General features: G+C 39.9%; 1 protein-coding gene across 1 annotated transcript in view; it reads right to left on the minus strand.

Moving 5' to 3' along the window:
- The window catches only part of sorcs2 (sortilin-related VPS10 domain containing receptor 2), a 296,952-nt gene that overhangs the window by 142,156 nt on the left and 131,097 nt on the right, over positions 1–23,699 (minus strand). Inside the window, exon 3 of the mRNA XM_053343432.1 lies at positions 22,715–22,814. Within this exon, the coding sequence (XP_053199407.1) occupies positions 22,715–22,814 (100 nt within the window). The remainder of the gene's footprint in view (positions 1–22,714; positions 22,815–23,699) is intronic.

The raw sequence follows: 23,699 nt of genomic DNA on the forward strand, positions 1-23,699 counted from the left end.
GTGCTCTGAGGGCCTTTTCACACTACTCCTAAATTCTTTCTATTCCTCCTTTAGATTCATTTTTTTGGCAAGTGGAGAATACAGCAATGAAGACTGAGTGGCAGATGAGTGGGAGATTTGTTGATATGCTTCCAAAACAAACCTGAGGCTTTGAGTGGTGCAGCAATGAGATCCAATCATGGTACCGCACTAGAGGAAGCCCTGCATTACGGCTTCAACACTAGATTTTAATATCACAGAAACATTCAGAGTTGAAGAAGGAAGTATCCATGCTTTATTTGTAGAAGTATCAAATTGAAAAAGCAGAATAACCAGACCATGATCTTTCCCAAACCTTAACCAAGTATGTCGTTTCCTAACCTGGACCATATTTTAGTTGCCATAACGACCATTTCCCCTAACCTAAACCATGTCATAGTTGCCGTGTGTGTACTGTAGAAAACAAGTGTGTTAAAACATTGGAGTTGGATGGGGAAAAAAAGCATTGACTGTACTCCAGGTTCTGGCAGAGTATCCTAATATTGACTTTCCTATCTGGCAACAGGGTTGGTTCATACTAGAACACACATGAACAAATACACAAAAGGCCTGATCACACCAACACTGAAGACTGCAACATTTGTGACCAAATGCAACGGAAATCAATTGATTAGCGAATTTGCTTCCACACTGAATTTGCACTTTTTCGAGTCAACAGTGAGGCAGACTATCATAAAATCAAATGAAAGGCAACATCAGATTCCTTTTTTGTTTTAACATAACCATTGCAAAAACAACAATGAAACTGGCTAATTTCTATGAACTATGAGCATCAGGTCAGAAAGTGGTTTAGCCTTACTTTCTGTTAGCTATGCTTGGCTCTCCTTGGTGTAAAGAACTGCTGCTTCTTATTCCTGTAATCCCTTTCTTGTTTCATGTGGTTGAGTCAAAGCCAAGTTCTGCATTGTCAGGCATTTTGGTCTTAGTATTTGACGCCACAACTCTTCATCAATCCGACAGAAAGGCTTTGGATGAAGTCTGGCTAACATCATTGATGCCTTCTGAGAGAACCGGATCAAGAACCTGGCAGTCCCAAACTATCTTTTTGGTTTTACCTTTGCAAGTAACCTCTTCACGTCCTGATGCTCACACAAACACAACAATCCTCAGAAGGAAATATAAGAACTTTTACAGTCCCCTTGTCCTTTCCCTCCTTTCAAAGTCACTGTCACTGCTGTTCTCTCCTCCTCCATGCTTCCACCTGTCATCTGTATCAATCTCTCTCTAGACTCACACTGACAGGTCGCCTCCTCGTTTGCTTTATACCTCCTCCTCAGCAATTCCCCAGCTGTATCTGGCGAGATGGCTTCACATCATCGCCTCTGTATCACTCCGCTTCCCTTCTACCCATCTTCCCCCTCTATGCCTTCCCTCCTCCTCCTCGTCGCGTCCTGTTGTACCGACTTTTAAAAGACTGCAAGTGACGCGAAGACTTAACGCGAGCCTGAGATGAAGTGACAGTTCGGTGTCACTGCCGGGCGAGAAGTCCGTTTGAGAAATGTCAAATGGTTGTATGTGGAGGTGGGCTGAGTGTGAACATAATGGATGAGTGGCTTTGGGTGCCGTCTGCGAGCTGTCGAGCTGTCCGGCTCTTACGCTGCCCCTTGCGCCGTTGAGACGTTCTCGCATCAGGGTTCTCCTTTAGTTTGATTCACCTGCATCTCTGCCATGTGGGTGAAACTAAAAATATACTGTAGTGTTAGGATGAGTCATGGTTGAATGAGTTCTCAGCTCAGACACTTAATTATACAATACAGTATCAAATTCTGTGAATAACACTTTAGAAAGCATTGATTTTGACCAAATTCAAACATCTACCTCCATGAGCAAACATCATTCACCAATAAAGACCATGTGATATGATTGAAAGTGGACCTTGAGAAACTAAATTACAAACTATTTTTCAAAACCCTTTGATGTTTAACATTATTAAGTTGCAACTAATGATTTAATTAATGGTTAATAATGCTTTACAGATCAGTTGTAAGCCATTAATTATAACTGTTGACTGTCAGAAAGAACGTTTGGTTTCTTACATTTTGGTAATAATGCAGTGAGAAATGTTAGTAATCCATAATCCATCTGCAATTGTACATGGTCATATCCTGTCAAATAACTGTAGAGCTTAACAGTTTACTCACAACCTGGCAACGGACAATAGTTTGCTAACAATTCATAGTCATCATTAATGGTTTATAACTATTAGTACATGATTTATTAAGCATTAATGAACCAGTTATAAACCTTTTATAAAGATGATTAAGAAAGGGTAAACACTGTCCTGCTGGATGAGGAGACAAACCTGAATTTATGGTTCTCATTAATACTTTACAACCCATCTATAGACAGTAAGTAAATGATTTATTAAGCATGAAAAAAGACATTAGTTACACCTCATAGACATTCATAAAGGCTGCCTTACTGGAAAGTCACACAGAAAGGGATAATAAGAATTGCTTGGCTGTGGACAGGGAGGAAGCGGACAACACTTAGAGGTGGTTTATATTTAATAAAAAGAAAATATTTGTCTAATGTGTTCCAAATCAATATATTGATTTAGCCTCAGCCTGCCTCAGCACAAAGACAAATGTTTGCTGTTGCAGCTCTATGTTGAAAAAAAAGAAAAAGGACTGGGTTGGTATAAAAGAGGAAGCTCATTTATTTTTTCCTCTCTTTTTCTGCCATCACCATGGTGACCACTTTATGACAGGTGTGTGTGCACATGTGAGAGTGTGCACAGTGAAGTAACTCTGGCACCATCAAATCTTTTGAGTCAAGGTCAACTTATAGAAAACTGTGCGAATGAATCACACACACGCACGCACACGCACACGCACACACACACACACACACACACACACACACACACACACACACACACGAAATGAACATGAAAGAACCAATGAAATAGTCGTCACTGAGGAATGAAGGTAAATGCAGTTTTGACATCCAATTTCAAGGTAAACATCGCGCACACACACACACATACACACACACTGATGATCAACTTCACTAAAATATAGTTTGTGTGAATATGTGTGTGTTTCTATATCTGCTCCCAATTATATCTGGTTTTTCCTGAATCGTCTTGTGGACAGGTTATTCCAAGCACATCAGCCTCAAAACAACTAAATTGAACACGCACACACACACAAACACACACGCGTATGTATGATAAAAATAAGAGGTGCTTGTTTCCCCCCTGTGGCAGATGCATAGCTGGGAACTAACGAGGGGCATGTGGAGAACCCCGACACATAGATACAGAAAGAGAAGAAGAGTGAACCCACTGGGTGAATGCACAAAGACGGCAAGAAAAAGAGGACAAGAGAGCAGAGAAAGAGAGAGTGGAGTGGGACATGCGGTATATGGAGGCAAAAAAGGACTGAGAGGAATGAAGGATGAGGGAACATGATGAAGAACTGGGCCTGCAGCATTAATGCAAATGTGGAAAGCACACTGCAGAGCCTCTCTGTGAGATTTTACGGTACAGCTCAGGACACTCACAACATGACAAATATGTATTTCTACATTAGCAAAAAAGCTGCTGGGAACTATTTCTATTAAAACTGGACCTTTTGGAATATGGAATCCACTCTTTTCATTCTCCTAACATGCTAACTAGTGTACATGGCTTGCCTGCAGCTGCTACATATTTACTTTACTGCATCGGAGGGAGAAATGAAACAAGTTGAAAATCAAGACGCTTGTAACGGAGCAGACGCGGATTTTGATGAGGCACCAAATGTAGCAGAGTTTGTAGATACAGCTGTCACGAGGCTGTTCAGCCTGTCTGCTCCAGGCTTTGGGAGGAGACAGCCTCCCTGTCTGGGGTACGCACACACACACACTCACACATACACACACATATATAGATGCACATACACATAGTGATAGTCTGAGGCAGGCAAGATAAGAAGCAGACTTGGTGTTAAACATGTGTGTGTGCGATTCTGAGACGAGTCTGTTGGCCACACATGCGTGACTGATGGACAAGTGTCTCTCTGCTTCTGCCAAACTCTTCACTATCAAACTACTTCTTTTTTTTTTGCCTTAAGTTGGATTGCAGAGTATGTGGCAGTCACGCTGCAGTAAGGGAGGGTTTAGCCTCTGATTTATAGTTCATATTTCACACACAACACTAGATGGATGAATCATGCAATATTTTCGGCCATTTCCTGCTTTCTCTACAGACCTCTAAGTAACTGCATTTACATTCACGCATGTACTTAGTCACATAGTCTGACAATGTGAAGTTTTATCTTGTCTATTTTTAGAAGAAAAGTATAAGAGAATGTAATAATTAATAGGCAAAGTAACCGTGTGTTCATTTTTCCTTCATGTTATGACAGCGAGTGGTTTCACAGAGATAAAAAGTGTCTTCTGTTACTGAAAAGGACACAATTACTGAGCCTTTCTCAATACTTGCCAAACAATCTGTTATCAATATGTTCAACAATCCCCATCAGCACAGGACATTTGTAGTTCTAAATGATCTATCACAATGTTCAGGGTCTCCTAAAGTGGATACATGTGCTTTGTTGCTATGCTTACACCCTAAAGCAACACTAATCAATACTTGAAATGAAACCTACATAGAATTAATACCCATCTCTAAAGTCTGTCTCAATTCTAGTGGGCAGTTTGGTGTCTTTTAGCTCATTGTTTTATTTTTCTGGCACAAGCTGTTGTTTTGATCAGCCTAATTTTCCATGAGAAAGCTCTAATAAACACATGAAATGCTACTTTCTCACAAGAAGAGAAAAGCCAGACAGACAAAGTTAAGAGATAGATGGTGAACATAGTGAAGCAATTAGAAGCTAAAGAACCAAATATTTCCCTCAGGAGTTTGTGGAAAACGAATAGAGACTAGAAAAGAGAATGAATACTTATGTTTGTCAGATGGCATGAAACGCAACTCCGAACACTAATGTTGCTCAGTGTCTGCTGCATATAAAAATTTGCAACATTGCTAAACAAATCAACCATGACAACTCCATAGAGTGAAGATAGAGAGTTAGAATATATTTTCTAACCTCTTGTGGTATGCAGTTAGGTTTGGTTTTAGTTGTTGCGGTTTAGAGATTTCCTGATACAATGGATAAGAATGGAACTGAATTTGTAGTGCTAAATCTTTAGTTCCCAGCTTTTATGCATTCATAAACTTCCCAAAGATGCAAGTGAAGAAAATTCCCATAAGTTAAATGCATCACAAAGCATTAGTGGAAGAAGGTACGCATGGTGTTTTCCTCTGAGCTACCTCATAATGTTTTATAGATCTTGTAGAGAAGGTGTTGATTGGAAAGCCCTCTTTTCCCCTCTATTCACTTCCTCAAGTCGCATGCAATTGCCCCAGCTAAGTGACAGCGGCAAGAACAGAAAAACAACGCGGCTTTTCTATATTGGACGCAATAATCGAACCATAATGCACTTTGTCATTCCTCCCCACCCTTGCGGATCCTTTGAGAGCATTTAAGCTGGAAGCCACTGAGGGACAAATTGACAAAGCTGAGAGAAATATGAAGTATCCCCGTGTGTCAGCGCAACAGGGAAAATTGGCAATTTGCAAGGCTCTGATTCCGGAGACAAGGTGAGGCATGTGTGTCGCGGATGTGTTTCTTTTAAACGCAGATGATGATGGAGAGGTGGAAATAAGCTGGGGAATCCCTTCTCATAGACCGACAGTCGTGCAGAACAGGGCCCGCAATAACGTCTTAGGTTGTCTGTGCCTTTCGTGAGTCTGACACATTCAAATGCTGTTTGAAAACACAATGGCATCTGCCTGTTACTTTGGAAGGTGGTGGAGCGGTGTGTTTTCAGACAGACGTCACCTGTTCGCCTGAAAGCGGATCGACAGCTCTGGTTGGCGACTGACTGACTGGTGGTGTTTTGTGCTGTCAGTGTAACATCTTCATCCAGCGTTGCTTTGATACCCGCTGTGAAACCAATTGGGACAGATGAGAGCCAAAGTTGACTTTGAGCTTTCAATCCCATGTGTGCTTGGTAAGACACACACACACACACACACACACACACACACACACACACACACAGGAAGAAAGGTGTTATATTCAACGGCTCCAGTGTGTTTGGAGGGAACAGAAGAAAAACTAGAAAGTTGGCATGAGCTGTAAGAACCAGAATCCAGGAGTTCCACATCTATAAATTTGGAATACCACTTGACATGAGCTGTAAGAACCAGAATCCAGGAGTTCCACATCTATAAATTTGGAATACCACTTGACATGAGCTGTAACAACCAGAATCCAGGAATTCCACATCGATAAATTTGGAATACCATTTGACATGAACTGTAAGAGCCAGAATCCAGGAATTCCATATCTATGAGTTTGGAATACCACTTGACATGAGCTGTAAGAGCCAGAATCCAGGAATTTCACATTTATAAGTTTGGAATACCACTTGACATGAGCTGTAAGAACCAGAATCCAGGAATTCCACATCTATGAGTTTGGAATACCACTTGACATGAGCTGTAAGAACCAGAATCCAGGAATTCCACATCTATGAGTTTGGAATACCACTTGACATGAGCTGTAATAGCCAGAATCCAGGAATTCCACATCTATGAGTTTGGAATACCACTTGACATGAGCTGTAATAGCCAGAATCCAGGAATTCCACATCTATGAGTTTGGAATACGACCATGCAACTTTTGTCTTCTTGGGTCAAATTTGATGATAACTTTTAATAAAACACATTCAACGAAAGTCGTAATGATTCATTTTACTTGTAAATACTGTAGTATGGAACCATCCGTGTGATTTCCAGGCAATTAAGAAGAGAGAAATCCATATTTCTGATATAAAAACATCTGGAAATTAACCAAAAGACAAAAATAGGCTTAAGTGGAACAGAAATTAGAATTCTCCTCGTTGTTTGTGCTGATACAATGATGCAGCAGCTATTGAGGATATTTAATAAAACCAGTGAAACACAGCAGCAGTGTATTTCATTAACGGTCTGTGTTGCAGCTATAGCAGGATATAGCAGGACATAGCAGGATATAGCAGGATATAGCAAGCCAACTGGAGATGTTTTCATGGTGCAGACGAATGAATCCGAGGGGACATTTGACATCTGTGCTGCATCAAATGATAATTGGTCAGATAAAAAGACCACAAAAGTAAGTATCTACTCTGAGCCCTGGAGTGATTTTTACAGTTATGGTTTAATTGTCCAGTGTTTCAGTTTGTTGCTGATTTAATGTAGATTAATAGTACAAGTTAGACGAATCTAGTTTATGACTCGTGATATTATGACAGTAAATTGTTGATCAGAAATTGCTGTAATTAACACTGAACACTGTTTTCCTCCTTTTTCCCCGGACAGTGAAGAGAGGGATGAGGAAAAAACAGACATGATGGAGAGAGAAAGTCAAGAAGATGCAAAGGGGGAAAACAGAAAGAGATCAGTTCTGAATCAAGTGAGGAGTCAGGAAATGGGCATAATATGCGTTTTTCTAGAAATGAAGACATGATCTTAATCAAACTAATTAAAAAATATCAAGCCAGTTAGGAGCCCAAATGAGTGCTGAGACAGTTTTTTCTTGCCATAATCATTCCACTTGTTGTTTAGACACAACAAGGGTGAGGGAAAGATCATGGTTTAGGTCATTTTTGCTGAATTTTCGACCTGTGCTGTTGTTTATCTTGTGAGGACTGGCTGATCCAGTGTGTCCACTGTGAAATGAGTCAAATCAAGTAGATGTCTTTCAGTGTTACAGCCTTTTTAATGCCAAAGTCCCTCTGTTTGTTACTGTTTCACCACACACTTGAGAAATCATGAAGCTGTCCTTTAAAATGACAGATTTGTAAAGCATTGATTCCTACACAACAACTACATTTATAGTTTTTAGTGGAATCCATCAGTTCTAGCATTGTGTTTTATTCCAAACATTGATATACACTATAATAAAAGTATTTGGGCTGGTTGATTTTTGCAATTTTGACCAAATACAAATGAAAAACCTACGCTGTACAAACTCGTTCGGCTCAGTTTAGAGGAACAAGGAAAACCTGGATTATCACTTCCCAGCAGTCTGTATAAATGATATATGAAACTAGATCTAATTCCAGATGTTCAGCGCTTACAATGTTTTTTTGGAGATCTCCTCTCCTCTGCTGCGTATCTATACTGGGGAGCCATATCTTATTCTTGGCTTGCCTTGGGTGTCATAGCAAGTAAAGCCTGGCAAATGTATCATTTTATATTCAGTGCCGCTCGCAGTCAAAAGAAAAGGAGTCCTGAAGAAAAAGATCAATTTTCCAGTTTTAGATCTTGGCTTTCATCACTCCTCTCTCTCTCTCTCTCTCTCTCTCTCTCTCTCTCTCTTTCTCTCTCTCTCTCTCTCTCTCTCTCTCTCTCTCTCTCTCTCTCTCCCTGAGTTTCTTTTCTCCCCCTCTCTTGCCATGGAATTGGAGAGAGATAAGTGAAAAATAGAGAAGATAGAGAAGGAGAAGCTGGAAGATGGAATAAGGGAACAGTGAAGAGAGATTCTGAATGAGGAAAGTATGTGTAGGAGAGAGAGAGAGCAAGATAGAAACAGCAGAAAACACTATCCAGATTGCATGTGAGAATATAGTTTGTAACAATACTAGTGATAGGTATATTGCTCAATACTGTCTTCATATGAAATTCCATCCTTTCTATTGTTAATATGAAATAATTCAACCTGAACCATGAAAACAGATACTTTAGGGGAAAATGTGGAGTTTTATCTTAACAGCAGCAGCAACAGTAGTTTATCTAAGTAACTGCAAAGAAGAAAGTATATGAATTATAAGAAGCTGCGGTCCACCAGCAAACATAAACATCTCATAGATTATTTACATGTTAGACATTAGCTGGCTGCTATAATATTCCACTGATGTCATGGTGGGTTCTTGCCTTGTACTGCTAGTGACTGTTAGGTGAAATATACCTTTAAAAGGAAAGATATGGATTAAAGCCTTTTTGCCTGTGAAAACTGATTTATGATGTCATCTGTCTTGAGGAGCAGTGTCAAGTCTGAGAAAATAATGATGTCATAGTGATGTCATCAGGGGTATTTCATTTTTTTTATTTTTTTTTAAGTCCTCAAACTTAATAAAAGTTTAGTACCTCCCCTTTAAATATCTAATGTAGCAATACTTCTTTTTATTTTTTATATAAGCTGGTTTGATTTACTCTCTGGTTATAATAATGTTGCATATCTTACAAATCCTGCACTTGAGATTGATTTAAAGTTACAAATAACATGCAATAAGATTCTATAAACTTCCACACCACTAGAAAAATGTTCTTCCTGCACTTAAGTTCTTTTTTTCAAATATCTTAGCAATGTCTTATGTCCAAAAAGTTGCAGTTATACCTTTAACTTGAAGTAGATAGTAATGTTTTACAGGACATGCATCACACTCTTATATCAGCATTCATAGATGGATAATACTGCAGCACACAATTTACTAACTAAAGTCGACATCCACTGCTAATGAAAGAGGTAATGTAGCGAGTTCACATTTTAACCCAAGCGCTAATCATTCATGTTGGCTTCTTTCTTTTTTTAACCATAACTGTAAAACCATCATACTGGAATTTAGTGGAACCAACAAATCTGTTGCCACTAACTTCTTCTAAATACATACAGTTTAGTTGAATTCTTATACTCTACTTTTTATTCACTTTGAACAAATTATTCAACCTATTTTCAGTTAACTTGTCATTTTGAAGGCAGCAGTTGACCCAGCTTAAAATGTTTTACAGTGTATGATGTGTTCCCAAGCTTATCTAAGCGTTACGAGATGGAAAAGGAGGCTGTTGCCTTACCTCAACCAGTTTATTTGTAATAACCACAATCCTGCCTGTGCTGCATAGTTGTCATCAAACGTAATCTGGGATTTTTTTAAATAAATTCTGTATGTGGCGACGGGGTTGCTGAGTGCAGATTCAAACACTAAAAAGACAAGCGGAGCTCATGCCCCCCCCCCCCCCTTCCGACTTTGCCTTGCATCATCACGGCAATGATGTAACAGTTGTTGTCCCCTTTAATCTCCTTTTCCCTCAGTAACATGGGGGGAAAAAAAGCTTTGAGTTTGAGCAAAACATCGAGGTCTTTGAAAAAAAGAAAAAAAAAAAACCTTAACGGCACTGTACTGTAAGCCCGCTAAAAAGAATCCAAAGTGACAGGCATTACATTTCAGGGCAGAAATAGACAAGTGTGTTTCATGTCGTTTTCAGCATGTAGATAGATGTCAACTATAGATCCATAAAAGTCAAAATTGCTTGACTCCAAAAGTATTTGAAATGTATGTCAGTCCCCACTTAGAGACCCCAATAAATCCCATCATAAATGTGACTAATGTAGTCAAGGAATAATGTACCTGCCTGGGGACAAGGGATTAAAATTAGCTTCTGCACGTTACCTCAACACTTACATTTCCCTTTGAAGCTGCTGGATTTATGCTACATGTTCCCTATGAAGTATAGTTTGAGCCGAAGAGCGGAGAATAATCCTCAGTGAGGGTCTTTGAGTCTGGCGGCTCGGGTTATCAACAACCAACCAACACACACACACACATGGAAAAGCACACAGTGTTTGCTAATTATTTAATATGTTTAATTTATAGTTAGGGCAAAAACACACACACACAGACACACACACACACACACACACACACACACACACACACACACACACACACACACACAGTTTTACAGCAGCACCGTATATTATTTGTTGATGATGCTAGTCAATATTTCTGCTACTTTTTTATTGTTTACTTATTTATCACTCCGTCCCCTTGTCATTTTCTTCCACTGTAAAACTAACGCTTCAGCACACGCACACACACACACACACACACACACACACACACACACACACACAGAAGAGCGACAGCAGGGTTATAACACTTGCCCCTCCTCCGCCTCTGGCATAATTCATCTTTCTCTCCTTTTCCTTTCTTCTCATTTGTCTACACACTCTTATTACACACACACACACACACATACACATACACACACACACACACACACACACACACACACACACACAGAAACTAGCATGCTCCTTGCACACAGTCAATCAATCTCCAGTGTCTGGTTCTCGCTCTCTCATCTACAGTTAGCGAGGAGGAAGAGAAAGGAATGAGGGAGAGGATGAAAGGGGGGGGGGGGAGCAAGAGACAGAAAGAGAGGAGGAAGATAGTGGCAGAAAGGGCAATTGCAATATAAATAGCATTCATTGTGCGCTTAATATTTATGATGGTGTTAGCACAGGATAGAAGTCACTATATATGAGACAGAAAGAGAGAAGAAAAGGCTAGGGTGTGAATAAAGAGATGAAGATGTGGCAACAAAAAAAAAAGCAGGAAGAAATAGGAAAGAAGATAAGAAGCGAGATCGAAAGTGAAAAGATGGTTTGCACTATATTTAAAAGAGAGAGAGATAGCGGAGGAAGAAGCATAGGAGAGATGAGACACCAAAACTAAAGATGACAGAAGTGAGAATAGGGAATAAAAGCGCAAATGTGAGAAAACACAGAAATGGAGAGAAGGGTATGAAAGGAAAAAAGAAAACTAGTGTGGGAAGAGAGGACGGATATAGAACAAAGTGGTCCAAGCCCCCAAGAAGTAAACTCACAAACAAAATCTAGAACTATGATTCCATTCATACCTTTTCACTTTCAGAAAGTCTGAACAGCAAAAAACTCAATAAAACACATGAATTGCACTTTTTTTGCACACAGGAGCCAAGCCACATTTAGAGGTTTGAAATGTTTGAAATGTTCCAGTTCCACTTCTACAGATGGTCAAGTGGTCTGCTCAAGTCACATTTCAAAGTCGCCATGTAACCAGCGTACGTCCTTAATGAAACCTACGTCGTTACCGCAGCTCTGATTGCGAGTAAGTACCGTAAATTCCCCAAGCTCTCAATAGTTCTCGGGTCATTGGAAAGCGTTCCAACAAATGAAACGGGCAATGAATTTGAATGGTTTCGAAATTCGAGCGAGGTTCTTAGTTCCCAAGAAAAGCTCCTGGACTGGTTTCAGGAAAAGTGCCTGTGGTAGGAATGGGTTTAAAGATAGGGTTAGGCACTAAAACCACTTGGTAAGGGAAACATCATGGTTTGGGTTGAAATGATTGATTGACACGACATTATGAATATCCGGTTAATCAAACAGAGCCAAAAACACCTTGTAAAAGAAAAGAGTTACACTATATCATCAATGACAAGATATTGATGTGATATTCATAACCTGTATGGAGAGAAAGTAGGTGAAAGAAAAGGCATAAAGAGTATGAGTTGGCAGAAAACAGAGAAAGAAAGGAAGTAGTCATTGATAAGGAATGGTGGGTGGATGGAAGGATAGTTTTCGGCATGGTGGATGAAAGAGTTAAAAGGATGAATGGATTGAAGGATGTTGCTGATCTTGATAGTTTTGTGTACAGTGCCACATCTCACCATAAATGGTCCTATATTGGCTTTATATTAAAAGAATCATCTCTCAGCTATTATGTGACCATTCACTAAACAAAGACCTACTGAAAAATTGAATCTTGTGCAGCTAAACTCGGCTCACTTTAATCAGGGTGGGGCATTATAAAGGGATTAGCGACAGCCGTTTATTTTTAGACTCCCCCGTTTAAACAACTAGGCCAGTTAAAGTGCTACGTCAAAGCAGATATGTCTTTTCAATGGCAGTGGCCGCCTCTGCGTGGCATATAAACGCTGATTAAAATGATCTTTGATGACAAATTAATTCGTACATTTCATTGTGAGACATAAAAAGCTGAAAAAAGCACTGATTTCATGCTCTCCTCCTCCTTGTTTTGTCTTCTCTTTTGCTGCTCTTTCTGATGTCTTCTCTGCTTTTATATTCTCTTCGGGCTCAGCCGCATTGAAATATTAACCAAGCCCCATTAAACTCCAGACTGCAGCAAACACATACAGCTCTAAAATTCAAAGACAAGCACCGGGCAGCGTTTACATCTCTGCAAAAAAGCAGCATGACGGATAGTCCGGCGCCCCTCTCTCCCTCCAGGGTGAGCCAGCAGATAGCGGCGAGAGTCAATGACTCTGGCTTGCTGCTTATTGATCCGAACGGCGTATCCAGGTCAGGTCAATCCATTTAGGCCCGGCGCGTGAAGAGCTGAGAGCAGCAGTGCTGATCCCTGCGGGTCTCCACGGAGGCGCGGGACGACAAACACAAGAGCCCAGCGGGACGTGAGCATATGGGTCAATAGCAGATAATGCTAGGTCAAAGATGATCACAGCTAATGTTATGCTATAATCTGAATAGGCCTAGGCAGTAATGATTAATGATCACGCTCTGCAGGGACCTGTGCTGGTGGTATTGTGGATGGAATATGCTTTGACAGAGACGGAGTAGACAAGAGTAGAAGACAATGAAAGTGTAAAGTTTGGAGAACATGATGAGCACAGTCAAGGTGAATGCCTGTCCTGTCCATGTAGAGATAGTGATAGCAGTAGGGCTGAATTAAGGGGCCTAGGGGAAAAAGTAAGCATTGACCCGACCCCCCACCCCTTACGCTTCCTTTCAATCACTGTGCAAAGTGGTTGTACCCCATCACCTCCAAATACCCTTCCAGCACTGTAGACACAGCAGACTGTACATGGCAGCTTAAGTGTTTTTGCTCATTAGGAATCGGTGCTTATAATGCTGGAATGTTAATTATTATTTGAATTATTACCCGCCTCCGCAGTTTCCCTCAGGTCTGCAAACCGTTTTTTTCACACAATTCAACCCAAACGTTTGTTTTGAAAGACCTGCAACTTTGTACACTAGCTTCCCAGCACCAAACAACAGAAAGAGAAAGTTAGCAACTAGCTGGTGAACTGCTAGCTTTTTTCAGGAGTTGATGAAGTTGATGTCTTTGGCCATTTTAAATCTACATTTATCTATTTTATTCTGGTATTACTATTTATTTTATTTAATCTTTTGTCCTAGGATGTGCTTTTAGGGAACAGCTGAGAATGTGAAAGCACCAAAACAGGACGAGTGGACTTGCATTCATCAAGAGACACGACTCTTATGTTGTATAAATGCTGATGTGTGCTTGACGTGCACGACTGTTTGCTGACGCATTCATTCAATCAATTTTGAATTAAACAAAGTCAATCAATGCAGCTCTAAGTACCCAGGGTTTTTGTGTGTTGGTTAGTTTATGGTAATTTAATGGACTGCTACTATTTAACATTTGCTTCTACAACAATGTAACATCTTAGTGTGTCTCTGCACTTATGCACTTATGGATTCAAGTAAAATGAGAAAGTACTTTTGACTATAATTTTCAATATCATTAATATAGTTGTGTGTTTGTGTTAATAATAAAGATGCAAAAAGCTAACCTTGTGTTAATGAAAGTCACATTTTTTACTTACTCTCTAAAACATCATGTTTTGGTTGTTATTTCATGATGGAGTCCACTTATTAATTAACTGCCCTGGTGCATCTGTCATTATGCATCAACCAAACTTTTATGTTTCAGAAATGAGATGTCAACGTAATATATTCTCTTGACTTAAATGTGTGTTATCATGGATGTTCTATTCCTGATACCTCTTTATTGTTAAGCCCCTGTCACTAAGAATATCTGAACCATTGTCTGCTATTCTTTGTACATTCTTTTGTATCTTGAGACAAGCACAGACTGATGACACAGGGAGCACTGATAAGCTTAGGAAGAGACATAGTGTGTGTAGCATCTGCTGTCATAACATAAAGAAAATGTAGCTCCACCATGGCCTGGCACTGTAACTGATGTCTAGTTGAACTTTGAGGATAAAACTCCTACAGAAACTGCATGAACTGTGTGGCATTTGTGCATTTTTCATGTATGTGTCTTAGTAATATTAATATCTAATATCTAACCTTTCTTTATGCCTTGTGATGGTCTATATTCTGTTGTTTCTAATTCAAAATCCTCACACTGACTGAGCCTCAGACCTTTGCACCTGTTTTCTCCATGCTTCAAATGGAGCGTGTCGACTCAGAAGTAGAACACTGTTTCCATATGACTGTGTGGGCGGACCGAATCTCTGTAGTGGAACCCAAAGCCAATATCCCTTCAGCAAGTATTAGTGCTAGCTACTGTGGTCTAACCTCGCTTCAGACTGTCCTCAGTTCATGGATGTACCATGCACTCCTGTCTCCTTATCAGCCTGTGGCAGGTCCCAGATCAATGTCTGGGCAGGGGATAAAGGAAGGACTGCTTCTCTATGGTACGGATGGCATTGCTGCAGGAATAGAGAGAGGAATGAGGAAAAGGAAACAACAGGGGAATGGTTGGTTCTCATGTGGCTACACTGTGGCTTAGCCAACATAGCATTCAGCCCTGGAACACATGCTTTTCTGTGTCAAGCTGTGTCGAAAGGTCATTTTACATGTCTTATATTTTTGTTTTGAGAGGAAGGAAACCCTATAATTTTTGCCTCACAGCTCAACTTCACCCGTCTCGGATAGCAACGTTAGTATGGTTATATACACAAGAGACTGGCTTAACTTTCTATTTCCAAGTGTTTTCACACAGCCAGTTTCTCAAAAAAAGAAGAAAATGGGTAAACACTTGGTTAAACCCCCAGGGGCCGAGAGCAAAGTGCTCCAACAAAGTAGTAAACCTACTAAATTATTGAAGATTAATCACACAGAAAGCAGTCAGGGTGGACACATCACGGCTGTCATATCTTAAGTGTCAGCAGTTCTGAAAATGGCCCTGAAATAGGGAGAGTAGCATGGATGAAAAAAAGACTTCAAGCTGCTTTTTGAAAGCCTGGTTCGAAAAAATGATAAGTGACAGCTTGTGCTAAATGAATTGTCCAACAATGACAGTGACATATTATTCTATGTGGTCTTGCTTTCATACCAAACCCACCACTGAGAAATTGTACAAAGCAAGACTATTATATTTGACGGAAAGTGCCTGATTTTCTGCCAGGTTTTTGTGGCTGAAGTTCAGTGCAATTGAACTTTAACCCCAAATACAATGACAACTATGATACTTGACATTTCGGTATCGGCAAGGGTCAACAGTGTAGCCCGACCAATCCAGAATTTTCAATATCAACATTTGAGAATTTGAAAAATCTAACAATATATTGCCAATTTTTTTGTGGGACATTTTACAGTCGACTGATTCATGAAATGACTGAAACTTCTCAGTGCTCTGTGGTGGTAAAACCTGACATTGGAGACACTGTTTCTAAATAACTTCAAACACACAGTATTGCTACTGTACTGTACTGATGGGACTAACTGCACCTGTCACTGTAATTAAGAGGGGTTTTGTTAATTATTGAAATCCTACCTGTACTTTGGCACAACCTCAAATATCAGGTTATTTATATTGTGATTGTTTAGATTTCAATATAGTCGTTTACATCTTGGTTAACTAACAGCCAATATTCTTCCTCCTACGCTATGCATTATTTTATCTTGATTTAATCAGGCACTCTTGTTGAGATTAAAAGAGAGCATTCATAAGAAACAACACAGCTACCAAATAAACAAAGAATGATTAGAAACAGTTGTAAGAGTCATGAAAACATCAGATAATAAAGTTTTCAAATTTCCAATTGGAATGTAAGACTCAAGTTTGGGGGTAGTTTGCAGTTCATTGCATTAAAAAAAGGTGTATAATACCTGAAACAGAGATGCGAGGTCATTTAGGTAGCAAGCTGCAACAGTAGAGCAGCTAAGAACAATGGTGAGTACAACATTTGTTATAATATAATGTACTGTAATACACAGGGTTTGACTGCTGCATAACTGAATATCTCCATAGTCAAGGACAGACATTGAGATTGACTGCATTACAGTCTTACAGTTGGAAGAAGACATACATCTTTTGATAGTATGAAAGAAATCTAGTTTTTAAATGTTTGAGTCAAATGTTAAATATCAATTGTGAATCTTGGATGATAGTCTGCTCTCAAGCTAAACTCCTAAGTATCTGTGTGACTCAGTAATATGGGTGCCATTTAAAGTTTTAACGTCAGGACAGTCAGAGTCATGGGTGGAGATGGAGAATACTGTGTACTTGGTCTTTTCAGCATTTAAAACTAGTCTGTGATTAAGGAGTGATATTTAGGGAGCATCAAAGGCAGACTAAGGACAAGTCAGGGCCTGGGCTGAGGTGGAGCCTGGAGCATAGAAAATTGCATCATCAGCAAACAAATGGACATTGACGTATTGATTAGAGAATTATGTCATTTATGTGCAATTTAAACTGGATTGAGCCCTGTGTCAATCCATTTCTGATGATAAGAGAGTAGACTGAGAGCCATCAGTAACAACAGTTCGTTCTCTCTGGGAAGTAAGAGTGGAACTAATTAAACATGGCTTCATCTAACCCTATAGACTATAGTAGCACAACATTCTGGACATACATGTATGTGGTTCAGTCTCAAAGGTGTATAATCTCCAGGAGAGATGATTTTGAGATGAAGGTAAAGGTACCATACCTCTGATTATGAGGTAGTTGCTGCATATGTTTTTCTCTGCTGGTATCAACCACAATGCTTCACAGAGGGAGAATGCATAACAGTTTCTCCTCTCGGCTCATTCATTCCCATTTACCACTTTAGGTCATTTTCCATTAGCGGAGTGGCTTCTATTGCTGTTGAACTGCTTTTACCGTCATTTTGTTCATTATTACTTTGGAGGCCCTCTCCTCTGTGATAACACTGGACAAAGAAGGCAAATTTGCTTCGGAGAGAATTATCTGGTCCCCATTATAGTGGGGGGTTTTTTTTCGTATGGAAAGCAGGGGACACAGTTGGAGAGAGATCGTTGAGAGACAAGAAGACAGTTATTTCATTGTCAATCACAGGACAGAATAGATAGTCTATCAGAAATGACTGAAATTGTTCTTCATCACAGGGATATCATCTGAACATAACGTGACCACATCTGAATATCTTGCCTCCCTCTTTGAAGCTCTTTGAACTGCCAATCACTGAAGTGCTGACAGTAAATCTGCAGTATCATTCAGTCTATTACTCTTTTTCCCCATTGTTCTTTTTTTTTAAACCTTTTTACTCATGTCTGTGTTTACTCATCTCTGTCTTTTTCTTCTCACTTTGTTCTTTGGCGTCTTTGTTCTTTTCTGTCTTCCTTATTTTCTGTCTCAGTAGGTGACTAAAGACATTTTCAAAACTATATGGTTTTGCTGCAGTCCAGGGAGTAGTTGCTTTGTAGCACATGTGCTTCACTTCAGTTATATTTCACACAGTAAATGTAGTTTATTATACTAAGCTGTATCAGAATAGGGCCTTTTTTCCAGATTTGTGTTTAAACCAGAATGTGAAGTGGTTTCAGAAACATACCAACAAACATTTTATTCAATGGGGTTTTGGTCTGATTTCAGAGTTTTCATAAAAACTAACAAATGGCTCCAAACCACAACTGCAAGTTCAAAAACACCCAAAGAAACCAGCACTCACACTTTGCAAAAAGTAACAAACCCATAAGGAAGGTGAAAGGTCTTTGCAAGTCTTGTCTCAGTCCATTTATCTATAACGTATTGTTCCTCTCTTTGCTCAATAATAGACTTAATGAAGCTGCTCAAACCATAACCTCTGGGACTGTGAGAGTATAGGAGAAATTTCAATAAAGTAGGCTTCATTAGTCATTCTTCATCTTATTCCTATTCTAAAAAATCCCCCTTGCTGATCTTTTAACTTAACTATTTTCCCAAAACTTCAAAAGATAAAGATTTGAAGCGTTTTCATAGGAAGATGCCTTAAGCTGGTTCGTTAAGTCCTTATCTCTACTTCTGACCCGTCTGCTCTATCTATATAGAAATGTTTAAACTCTCCCACCCTCAAGACTGATTATATCACTTGTGCCTTATGTATATCTCTCTGCTTACAGCAATATCTTTGGTGATGTCACTTATTAAGTGAATACTGTGATATTTCACTTTTTAACTTCACTGGAACGTTGCTGATTCTTCTCAGACTTGTCTTAATGTCTCAATAAAGGAAAGAAAAGTTATGATTAATAAAGAGAACACATCTTCCTGTTGCTGATGGTGATGCAACAGGATCACATACTGTATGTACATATATATAAAAACACTTTGCATTTCATCTAAATGTGGCCGAGGACTCTTCGGATCTTGATGGCACTTCTGCAGGTGATACCCTGCTGCTTAGAAAATGACTACGCTGGTCATGTTATGGCTGTGTTGTAATTCAAAGGTAAGTAGTGCTGCAGTGTTCAGTAATCGCAAAAAAAGAATTTCAGAGTGCATGTATCTAAATGTGTGCTCTATTATCATGAGGCATGTCATCTCAACGGGGACTTGGATAAGCTGTTAATGGACCGCAAAACATCTTCAACTTCAGACTACACTGGAGTCCACTGGGATGTTTTTATTTGTTCGGCGATTCTACACAAACATACTGTATTCCTCTACTTGTTTTCTACTCATCCTTTATTAGATGCTTCTACGTGCATTGCTACAGAGGCAGAAGTCAAGGTTTTTATCATATGCACTGAACAAGATGGACTGTCTAGGTAGAATGCCAAGTTACACAAGAATGCATCCATCTCACTTTATAAGAAAATATTGAGGAATTTGATTCAGTTTAGATCAGAAATGTGTATTCAAGGACTATGTAATTGATTTTTCTCTAAGATAGATTATTGCAGCATCATTCAAACATTCATCAGTACACATACCTGTGAATGATTGCCTCACCAATTGGTCATAATGCTGTGATGTTAAGGTGCTGCTTCAGTTCACTGGTAAGTTACATTAGACATATGACTAACCAAAACAAATCTACTCAGTACAGTACAAGAGTGAGTCCATATAAACACCATCTCTGAATGAATACAGAGTTACTGCACGATAATGATGTTGCCTGTCCTTGTCTTTCTGTAAGCTTTTAACCAGGCAGTAACATAATGTACATAACTGCTAATGATGGCATTTTCTGTCACCATTAAGGGGAGCTCATGCCTGGAGCGCCTCTACTGTGGGAGTATTCTCCCAAAAAAAAAATTCCATCAGTGCCCCGAAAACAACACTAAGGTTTCCAACCACAAGTAAATATCATTTCTTTAAAACGACATTAATACATCATCATATGTGTTGGTCAGCTAACTAGCAGGACAACAACTTTCTCAGAGAGGAGTGAAAGACGTACAATGGAGAGACCCTCTGCCTCTGTCTCCATGATGAGCCGACAGATAAGCACCATTAGAAAACAAGCTTTTGAATGTATAATGACTTTGGGCGTACACTTGAACCTTGGTCTAAACCACACACTGGGCACTCAGCCACAAGAAAATGGACTTGTGCACAAACACTTGCCCGGCCGACAGCCCTCAGGAGACGACTGTTAAAGAAAATTGCTGAGGGAGAGTGCACTGTGCCTCGGGTCTCAAAGTTTATTTACGGCTCTATTGGTGTTGAAGTGTGTCAAGGGTCCTTGGGAGCCCTTTCCTGCAAAAGGTCTTGAGCGTATCTCTAATGGAGCTCTCAATGAAACATCAGAGAGACAGAGAAAGGGTGACATTGTCTCCGTCTGAAGACTCACCTCTCGATTTAATTGCCTCAAGTCCTATTGATTACTCGAGGCCCCTCACACCTTCTCTGTGTGATCCTTTCACTCCATGTGTAATCCCCCCTCGCAGAACCAGACCCGCTCGTCTGATGTTTTCTGATGTGATTAGTAGTATTGATCACAGTGCACGAACGTGTGAGGGGCCACCTTACGAATGTGATCGCTCAACGCTGGTCACGGAAAAGAAGGAAGTAAATACGTGGGTGCATACTGATATTTAGTTAGAGGGGTTAAAGTGTGTGATGGTGCAGTCAATATAAACCTACACACACACACACACATAGCTTACATCCACTGCCTTTCACACACAGCGGATGCACACACACCCATCCCAACAAGCGGCACTGAACCCAAGCTTCCATCACTCCCCTACTGCCAAGCCTGGAGGTGTGTTTAAGCAGCAGCTTGATCCCAAGCTCATATTACCAAACGTCTAACTGTCACAGCACACTCATTCACTCTCCTCTCCTTCTCTCTAGCTGTCTCTCTTTCTGTCCCTAAGGGAAATTAAGATGACCGTTCCCCATGCAATTAATGCTCTCATGCTGTCTGGGCTCTCTACTATTCTCTGTGTGTGTGTGTGTGTGTGTGTGTGTGTGTGTGTGTGTGTGTGTGTGTGTGTGTGTGTGAGTGAGTGAAGAAGATGAGATGGCAGACCGTGCCCAGACATTTGGAGAGACGACTGGAGCAGAAAGTGAGAAGAGTGACTCCATCTTATCTCCCTCCATCTCTTCATCGATTAGAAGAACCCTGGACCCCGACGATAACGCCTGCCAATTAGACAGGCCGACACAGTTGGCAGTCCAGACGTATCTCAGCTTAAGTCACCTACTGTACCTCTTGGCTCTCGCTCCTGCTTATCTGGTGCCTGCTTTTTTTTTTTTAAATTCACCGGAGTTCAGAAGCTGCCTGTGGACGGACTTACTGTAACGTGGGTAGGAGAGTGTTGGGTACAGAATACCAAAAAAAGATGCAACAATATCAAGGGAAGATTGCTTTTTAAACATTTTCAAATTAAATGACATCTTTCAAATGATCCTATTTTCTACAATATACTCTTAATGTTGCAGTTTTGAGTTGGCCAGTCCTAAAAAAGGTTCATTTGCCCAGTTTGAGCTTCTGAAGGCTTTTGTAAGATGTTTACAAATTCATAAGAAGTGAAATAAGTCACAAGCATCTTCCAGCGTCTTTACTGCTGTCGCAAATTATGAACGCTAAATGCTGGGAAAATCATTTGATTGGTTAGATTTTTAGGACAGAACAGGTGTTAAGGACAAAGATTCCAAGCTCCTTGGATTGATGGTACTTCAGGGAATCTTTCCCAGTAACAGAATGAGTGTGAAAGTGTGTATCTTTGGGCAGGGAGAGGTCATCTTATAATCAGGGTTGTCTAATTTTTGGGAAAATACAGTTTTTTACCCATGAGAATTTGTGGGTACATTGCTGTAATGCAAGTGCCTGTCTTTTTAAGCCCAGTATCCCAAAAACTATGTTCATATATGCCCACACATAGCAATGTAGTCTACCTTGAAGTATCAACAGTAGGGTTTGTGTTAATGTTCACTCTTTCTAAACTATAGTATTGATCTTGACCATTCATTTACCATTCTTAACCATACTGTAGCTGCCAAGCACAAATATTGTAGAAAGAAATCATTTCATAAACAGCAGTGCAGGATATTAAAATAATCTTGTCATTGAACATAATCTGAATTTGTGCACAATAACCCAGTGTTAGTATTCTACCATGTGAGAAGTCTGAGTTTTTACATAATGGAATCTGGCTGATAGTAATTAAGTTTTTGCCTTCATGCTGGAGTGTCCTACCTAATTTTAACCGGCAGCTAGTTTTTAGTTTCAGTGGATCACTTTCTCTAACAACACATATTTAACAAGATGTATTTTAATCCCTACAGAGCCTGTTTATGTAAATTCAGTCCTCTACCTCATACTTTTAACAACACACTACAGCAAAGCTTTTTAGTTTCCCCAAATATTGGCAGTTTTTAAGGAAAAGTTTCAGCAAACCTTATGGTAACACAACATTAGAGCTCAGTACTGGATACATTATCCTACCTTTTTCTTGTTGGTTGGGCAGATGTAGAAGCTGGTCACTACAATAGTAGTCCCTGGCATCAGGTTGAGTTTGGTGTAAGTGGTGCCATAGTCGGTAGACCTGATGGAAATGCAACATAAGTGGCAGTTAGTCAGGAAACTTTGAAAATAACAACATTTTGTAGGCATTTTCCTTTTGCAGTGTCATGAATTACACAAGCATAGGTAAAAACATTACAGTAACGATTTGTAGAATAGGACCTTATTTTTAAAAACACCTGCTGCACATACAATGCTGATAGTTATTCACATTTTACAACTTTTCTCAGTTTTATTTCCCCAAGCTCTTCTTTCCCTGTATATAGAAACAACAGCAGCTCAATGAAAATCCTTTGCGTTGACAGGAGGACATTAAATCTACAAAAAGCACAGGAAAGGCCAACTTGCTTATTCTCTGAAACTGCCCTAAAGGCATTATATCAGCACTCTGTTCACCATATTAGCACTTTGTGGTCCACGGTCTGAAAGCGGTGACAAATCAGAAGTGGCTTAACAACCTGTCATTGTCACAACAATGCAAAAACAGCCTCGGGCTGGCAATGAAGTGCTGGCCAATCACCAGATGTGCCAGCTTTAAGAGCAGGTGCAGGCTGCTGTGTGTGTCTCTGATCAATAGTGAGCTGCTGGATTGTTTCTGCAGTCTGGCTCAGTCTCACCCACCTAGCAGGGTGAAGGTGATTGTTTGTGACAGGTTCTGAAAAATGGCAAAGGTTTCCAGCTCGGCGAGGCTGGCGAGAGGTCATTGCTTATGGATAATTAATGTCTCAAATTCCGTGACTAAAACCAGGACAAAATAATGCAAGCAAGGGAGATTAAGGCAGCAAATACTGATTACGGTGGATTAAGAAACCAAATTAAACTGAAGAAGAAAATAGAGGTTAAAGAATGCAAATGTAACACATACTGTATTTGCTTTCACTATTTCTAGTATGCAGCTTTTCACTGC

Source organism: Scomber japonicus, chromosome 22 (genome assembly GCF_027409825.1).
Source record: "Scomber japonicus isolate fScoJap1 chromosome 22, fScoJap1.pri, whole genome shotgun sequence".
NCBI classification, from domain to species: domain Eukaryota; kingdom Metazoa; phylum Chordata; class Actinopteri; order Scombriformes; family Scombridae; genus Scomber; species Scomber japonicus.